This window comes from Castanea sativa, chromosome 4 (genome assembly GCF_040712315.1).
Source record: "Castanea sativa cultivar Marrone di Chiusa Pesio chromosome 4, ASM4071231v1".
Lineage (NCBI taxonomy): Eukaryota > Viridiplantae > Streptophyta > Magnoliopsida > Fagales > Fagaceae > Castanea > Castanea sativa.
In genome coordinates this window covers 21,924,720-21,932,877 of record NC_134016.1, presented here as the reverse complement: position 1 = coordinate 21,932,877, position 8,158 = coordinate 21,924,720, and the positions used below count along the sequence as shown (strand labels likewise).

The window sequence follows — 8,158 nt, the reverse complement described above, 5'->3', positions numbered from 1 at the left end:
TTTGTGATTTTGAAAGGGAAAATCTAAAATTTGTCTTTTTAAAAAAAAAAATCTCTTTTTGTGTTTAGAATTTGTGTTTGTGTTAGTGATTTTTGGCCAAGCATGACGGGACGGGGCTCGACGGGACGGGTTTGGAGTTGAAAAAAACTCGTTTATTAAATGGGGAGGGTTCGAGCATCAAGAAATCCGCTCCGCACCTGGCCTGCTATGATTCCTAAGTAACTTTTTATTTTTGGGTTAAAAATTCCTAAGTAACTTAAAACCAGAAAAGGCATCAAATTGTGAGGGTAATTTCGTAATTTGACACAAAGCCGCCATCGAGTCTGTTTTTAGCATAATTCTCTCTCTAACAACCATTCTCAATGTCATCTACGGGACTCTTTTGAGTTTCTCTCTCTCTCGTTCTCTCTTTGCATAAAAAATTGAAAACAGCACAAGGCAGAGACAGAATTATTATATGGATAAGAGATGCGGAGTGGTCGGATTGTGGGAGTGTTCGATTATAAAACATCTGTACCGACAACAACCACCGTATGTTCTTGTGATATCTCAGCCTTGGTTACGTGTGGAAATAGAAATACTCCTGCGCTTTAGTCTTTCCAAATAACACCCACACCCACACCCACCAAAGTTTGGTCTCTGCAAAAGGTATGAATTTCTTAAATATGCAAATTATTTAAGCACTGCCAAATTTTTTTGTATTAAATTCTGCAATTTTGGCTTGACTTGAAAGTTGAAAGTTGAAACTAAATGGCATCAGGAAAATGGGTTTTAGGCTTTTAGCTCGTACTTTAACTTTAAAAAAAAAAAAAAAAAAGGGACTACTCTAAATAATATCAATTCCTTTAAACAGTGAGATTGTACACATGATTAGGCATTTTGTGCAGAAACACAGCACTAGTATTTAGGATTGAGTTTTTTTATTTGGGTTTTAATACACGTTGTGGTTTATCATCAAGCCACTTAAATGGTATTACTTTAATGATTAATCTCTATATCAATGTCATAGAGTTGCTGTTGAATGATGTACTATGTTGGTATATATATTATGAACCATTGATCATTAAGTAAATGATCTGTTTAAGTGCGTTGTTGGTTCCTTGTACTTATCCTGTCTTAAAATATCATTTTATTTTTATTTGATAAGTAAGAAAGTTTTATTAGACGAAGACTACTTCATGTACAATAGACACAACGTAGACTAAAGAATTGCAAAAAAAATTATCATTTTATGGTTTGTCTTAGTGTTAATTGCCATTATCAATATGAAGTTTAGTTGACCTTTTGAGGTCATTTAAAATTTTTGAATATCAAAATGACTTAGGAATAGACATAGCATCTTTAGGCAATACTTACATAAAGATAATTTTATAGTACTTTATTAGGCATAATAGCATCTAAGTTGCAATTAATTCATGAAAATAATTACTTGACCCCATAGGGAGGTTATTATCTTTGTGATTTAATTGGAATTAGATGGGGAATTTAGCATTATGAACTAAATTTTCCTAGACCCAATGGTATGGGAACTTTTATTCTGTGTTTATATGTACTAGTCTTATAAATAAAGTCTTTTGGTAAATCATGTGTGAAGCACATCTGGCCATAGGAAGGTTACAATTTACTGCTAAATTAACATTCGTGTAAGAAATTGATAACAACAGAAGAATTAAAAATGTATATTTATACGGTTCACATTAAATCTCCTAATGTAAATTATCTTACAATTACTAGTCATTACCCACTCCAATTTTACCTCACACTCACAATCCTGCTTTTTGTGTAAAGAATAAAACTTGATTTGATGAGAACTTTTGCTCCTTCAAATTTTCCTAGATGACAAATTTTGAGTAGGGAGCCACGGAAAGGAGTAAAGGGCAGTTCAGTATGCTTTTTGTTTTATGCTAGATTGTATGTCTAGGTTTCATCGAACTCCAGCTTATTCCTATTCGATTTTATGTGTGAACTTCAGAGTGACTCTTTTCTTCTCTCTTCCCTCTTATTTGTTTGACATTTAATCTTATTCTTCTTTTTTTCTTGTTATTTTTTCAACTTTTTATTATCTTTTTCTTTTTGGGTTCTTTTTTCCCCCTGAATTGAAAAAAAAAAAAAAAGATTTGCTGATTCAATTATGTTGCATGCCAGGTCCCTCAAAAAGTAATTTGAGTAATTTTCACAATTCAAGTGATCATCTTAATACCGAGTACATCACAAATTAACAAAGGACTTGTACTCACAGAATGGTCTGCATCATGCTGGTTGATGACACAATATGACCTTTACTGCAGTCTCTCTATCTAATAGGATGTCATGGGGAAGGGGTAAAACTCCTGGTTGGGCTGCCTTTGACCTCAAGCAGCGACAAAAGCAAAACCTTGAAGGCGATATCATCAAGGACCCCTTCCCACCCATAGCAAACACTCTTACTCCTCCGGTCCCTTCTCAAAACTTAATGAAAAATAATAAGCCTTTCTCATCAGTACTACTCCCACCTGCAGATTTTGCAACTTTGGCAGAGAATGGGAAAAACAAAAACCCAACACTAGTTGGTGATTCTAGTGGGACATGTAGCAATAAGAATATGGAAAAAAACAGTCATGTTTTGGTCGTGAATAAGCTCAAAGAGCTCCACCATTGGGCTGACAAGAGCTTGATTGAGGACATCTTGGAAGCTGCAGACAATAATATGGATAGGGCCTCAAATTTATTGGAAGTGCTGGTTGCCAATGATAGCATTGAAGAGAATAAGCAAACACCCAATGTTGAATTAAATTCTACGGACAAAAGTTTTATTCTGGGAAAGACGATGAACCTCACTGATCTAAGCTCTACTCTAGACGACTGTCTCAAATACAACAGCAAGGAATTGGTGGATGAAAATGATTCCTTTGGGAGGAAGTTTCCTGATACTCTTGATAAAAAACTAATTATAGAGCAATTGAAGTCTGTACCTGTTGAACCTGAGTGGGAAGAAGATGATGTTTACTTGATCCATAGAAAAGATGCGCTAAAAATGATGAGGTGTGTATGGAAACATATATTTGCATGATCGATCATTTTTCCCATTAAGTTTTGTGTTGTTACATACCATAAAAAAACCTCCTATTATATTGTCATTTGCTTTTGCTTGGGATTGAAGTTCTAATTCTTTGACATACTGTATTAAATATTTAACTTTTGTTGATGATAACTGTGTGTTTTATCTCAATATGAATGCATTAAGCATGTCAAGCTATAATCAATTAAAATTCTGCAATTAAGTTCAAGTGTGATTCCAAATAGTGGCAAGCTAGAGCTCTAAAGAGTATGATTAGAGCTATGAATTACTCCTCTTGTCAATAGAATACAGTATATGTAGTTATAATCAAGAAAGTAACTCAGTTGTCATTATGTGCATGACTGCAAATGTTTTTGTACGTTAAGCTAGACCAAATGATAAATCTTTTCCAAGATTAAAGGAAAGTTTGCTTAGCCTCAAATGAATCTAAATTGTTGTACTACTAATAGTGCCCCTTTGGTCCAAATTATTCCTAAATGATAGATTACTTAAAAAGGGAGAAGGAAACTGGGATTGATAATGGAGGATTTTATGAAATTATGATCACCATTTAGCGGTCAATGAGATTTCCCATTCTTTCAATGAACAGATCAGCATCACAGCACTCAAGAGCAGCAACTAATGCCTTTCAAAGAGGCGACCACATTTCTGCCCAACAGCACTCAATGAAGGCTCGAGAAGAATGGTTGGCTGCTGAAAGGCTCAATGCTAAGGCAGCCAAGGAAATATTGAGCATCAGGAATAGCAAAAACGATATGTGGAAATTGGATTTACATGGTCTTCATGCAGCAGAAGCTATTCAAGCCTTGAAAGACCGTCTGCAGCAAATTGAAACCCAAGCACATACAAATCATGCAGCTTCAACAAATAGGGGTATGATGGAAAATGGGATTATACCTTCTCCATCACTTGAGTTTTTTAGTAACATGGATTCAAAAAAGTTAGCTATGCAACAAGCATCATCAAGGCAGAGGCCTACATCATTGGAAGTCATAACAGGTAAATGGACTTATAAAGTTCACTAGGATGAACTATACAGCACATAAACATATTCATGTATGATATCTCTATGCTGCATCTTAAGTTGTGTTTTGCTGTTTTGCTTGTGCATGCATGTGTATGCCATTAAGTTATAAGTCCACACCGTTAGAAGTCATAGCAGGTTGGTGGGCCCATAAACCTTACTAGGATGAGCATTATGACATATAGACATTTTTGGATACCTATGCTTCATTTGATGTTTCTTTTTGCTATTTAGCTCGTGTATAAATGCATGTATATCTTCATGGAAATGTGCCATTAACTACACAAGTCCACTATTGTTAGGAAGGGTTGTCTTTGTGTCAATAGCTCTCATCTTTTAGTTCCAAATATCTTTTCAAGTTCATTTTAATGCTAGTGGCCCAACTAGATATTTAAAGCGCCTACATTGAATTTGAATATCATGTGGTTCATGAGGTCTGTAACATTACTGTTTGCCTCAATTGAATGAAATCCTTCGTGTAGATTAGTTGGGGAAGTTTGAGGTGTGCATTCCAAAATGTGTTATGGTAGCAGGACACTGATACTACTTTGCACCTTCAGGTATAGGTAATCATAGTCGAGGACATGCTGCCATTCCAACTGCTGTGAGAAGTTACCTTAACGAACACAGGTTAAATATTTCTACTTCCTAGCTAAATGAATATTTTACTCACTTTATTCACTCCCTCGAATGATTCAATGAGCTGGTGATGTTGTAGTTGAGTTTTGTTAAGTAAATGACTACACTAATGTTATTTTTCAGATATTGTTTTGACGAGTTGAGACCAGGGGTGATCACAGTTCGGCCCAAGTTCTTCAACCCTGGCATCCCAAGTTGCACAGCAATTCATTCTATGAAGGATTTTCATTTATGAACAAAGCTCAGGTGTAATATTAACTCCGTCCTGTTAGGAATGCACAATGAATGTGTTAGCAATAGGAATCTAGTTTTGTATGATAAATTGGGATCATCTATATTACTGCTATGGAATAGTCACATTATTATAAAGTCTGTTTACTTTATTAAAAATAATAATACGATTTCTAGCTGTTTTAGAACCCCCATGTTCTATCTTTGATGTCAAAAAAAAAAAAATCCCCATGATTTAAAATTGGGTTGGCAGTTCTGAAGTGACGAATATATATTTTATCCTAGCCAATATGGAAAGATCCTCCCAACGGAATGGAACCCTCCGTTTTTGGGCTTAATTTGTTTTGATTTTGGTCCCTTAAATGTATGGTTGGTTTGATGTGGTCACTTCACTTCAAATTAAGAAAGAGAAAGGGCCTAAGTGTTCTCTTTTTTAAACTTCGGAACAAAATCTCAACTTTTAAAATTTGAGGCAAGCAACTTACAATAAATCACAGGGATGAAAGGTATAATTTATTCATTAATTTTAATTTTGTAATAAACCTATAAAAACTAGATTCACAATCTTAAATCATACAAAATTATATTTTTATTACAAAATACTTAAGTTATCAATAAATTATAAATAATAATTTAATATCTTATGAAATTATTAACAAATTTACACAATTAAATCTTTAGTCTATATATATTTACTAGCTGATTTAAGAACATGTAATAAATTGAGCTTGGCTTATTTAATAAATAGTCACATCTAGGGTAGAAGAGTTGAGTTTTACTAATTTGCTATAAATAAATAAACAAAAATTTATCCAAAAAATATAAACAAAAAAAAAGAGTCTATTTCTTTGTGGGATTTGAACTGTTCATGCAAAGTTAGGTTCATTTACTACTCTATTAACTTAAATAAAATAAAAAATAAAAACCAAACCCACCTAGGTTGGTTCACCCTATGTGAAGACATGCCAATTTCCCGATGGTAGAAAGTCTAATCATTTGATAACCAATTGCCTTCTAACCCAGAACCCTGTAACAGGATTTTAATAAGTCCATTTTTATTTTTATTTTGCTGAAACTAATTAGTCCACCTTTTAACTATACTTAATGGTTTCCCCTCATCTTATTTCATATGTTAGTTTACCATTTCGTCTTTTTTTTTTTCTTTTTTTTTTTTTATGCACATATTGTTAATTTATGTACCATTACGGCATTACCTATAAATAGCACTCTTAAGTCTCAACCAGCAATCTAAATTAGAGTTTTTATTATTGTAGAGGGTAGTGTAGACAAAAAGAGAAGATGAAAAACCCCTCACATTCGGTTGTGCATTTTTTTTAAGCTACCGTGATCTTCTAAACCATTGTAGCTTTTGTAAAACACTATACTTTTTTCTTTTTTAATTTCAATCACTCTTGTTGGAGGATGATCCTCTCCACCAACGAGTTAAGTTAGCCGGAGATGTTGCGCCCATGAAGCCCAAGGTAGGCATGAGATGTTGGGCCCATATAACAACCCAAGTGATGCTTGAGATGTTGGGCTAAGGTCATGACCCGAGGTTCTAGGCCCGCAAAAGGTTCGGTGACTAGGATAAAGGGGAAGGCTCAGTTAGTCTAGATCCATTACACTCGAACAAAGATGGCAAAACCCTACTAAGCCAAATTAACGTCCCATTTGATTATTCTTGACCCAAAAAACCACCAAGGGAGGAATTGCCCATAATACAGTTGAGGAACCAGGAAGAGTGACACGCAATCTAAGCAATAGTCACCTCTGTATTAATTAGATTAATTAGATGTTCCTACCTAAAGCATGGAAAAAATTCTCCCTGTTACCGATACATGTTACCTCTCCCTCACAAGGGGGTGGACCCCACAGTGAATACCTTCTCCTAAAGCATGTCACGTTTGATGATGAATGACTAGCTTGAACAGTGTTAGACGGGAAAAACTCCATTTTCATCATGAAATTGGGCAGAAGATACTTGTGGGACAAGAATCTACTAACATCCAGTCTGGTATTCTACCGAGAAGAAGAAGGATGATCTAAGGGTATAAATAAATCTATTCTCACTGATGAGGCCGAAAATATCACCAGTGAGTTGCAAGCGCTCCTCCTCAAACGAAAGCAATTCCTGCGAAAAGAAAACAAAGGACCTAGAAGAGAGCAATGGTGTGGTGTCGGCCGAATACCCTCCGAAGGTCAAGTTAGAATCTTGTTCCTTTAACCCTAGAGTGCTAGAGTTAAGAATATTATGCGTACCTTCGTACCTAGGGTTTCTGGGGTATTTATATTGAGTAGAGTTACCTTTCTTTTAGGATACAACTTCCTTCTCAAGCTCCTTTCCATATAGGAGTCTTCCCAAACGTGTGTCGCAAGAAGTCCAAGTATACACGTTTGCGTGGGGATAAAGCAAAAGCTTATTTGAAATATATCAAATGACACGCCACGTGGAATCCACAATTAATTTATACAGGACGGATATTCAGCAACATTCAACTGTCATAGCTGAGTCACTTATGATGTCGATCCGTCCTCATTATCTCCGTCCTTTTACTATTTTTATCCCCTTCAGTTGCCCCCTTCAATCCTTGGATCCGTCCTTATAGTCTGACGGATCCATGGAATGACTAAAAGCAATGTATTAAATGGGGACGGCCTTGACATACTACGACGGATGACACGTGGCCTGTATTTCTGACGAAGAACACGTGGCCCACGTGGATTGGCTATTTCCCCAAAACGAGGCGTCGCTTCGTATTCCGTGCCCTTTGTTCAATAAAAGGCCAGACATTTCTCCCTTCATTTCTTCTTCTTATCAAAAATTTGTGAGCAGAGCGCAACCGTCACAGCTATAGTGCCTTCCTGTCGTTCAGTAGATCCGTCCGTCGTTCCTCGTCAGAAACCATCTCGATCTGGTATGTATTCCAACCTTTCTCCGTCTTTCTTTGAATTTCATTGTTTCAAGTATATGCACTTTCTTTAGAACCGTCGGTATCTTAGGTTATACCGTCATAAATGTAGGTAATGTCTAGTGCGTCAAGTAACCAGTCGTTTGCCCGCGAGGGGGCGGGCTACGATGAAAAGTTTCCGTCAGGTCCAAGAGATCCTGACACTTCAAGTGAAGAGAGGAGTCCGTCAAGTACCTCTTCTTCCCTTGACGGTGGTATAGAGACAGAGAGTTCAGAGTCGTCCAGTAGTGGCTTGGA

General features: G+C 36.0%; 1 protein-coding gene across 2 annotated transcripts; it reads left to right on the top strand.

Annotated features, from left to right (window-relative positions):
* The first annotated feature begins 389 nt into the window (after positions 1 to 389).
* Positions 390 to 5,140, top strand: LOC142631983 (uncharacterized). 2 transcript variants are annotated; one of them, XR_012843704.1, is made up of 5 exons: positions 390 to 648; positions 2,146 to 3,021; positions 3,648 to 4,057; positions 4,565 to 4,712; positions 4,845 to 5,140. XR_012843704.1 is itself a non-coding variant. In XM_075806393.1 (5 exons), the coding sequence occupies exons 2-5, from the start codon at positions 2,273 to 2,275 to the stop codon at positions 4,954 to 4,956; spliced, it is 1,341 nt and encodes a 446-aa protein (XP_075662508.1). In that variant the 5' UTR covers positions 390 to 648; positions 2,146 to 2,272; the 3' UTR covers positions 4,957 to 5,140. The 2 variants fall into 2 exon arrangements, 1 of the variants encoding a protein (XP_075662508.1); XM_075806393.1 differs by having other exon boundaries at positions 4,643 to 4,712.
* Positions 5,141 to 8,158: the final 3,018 nt, after the last annotated feature.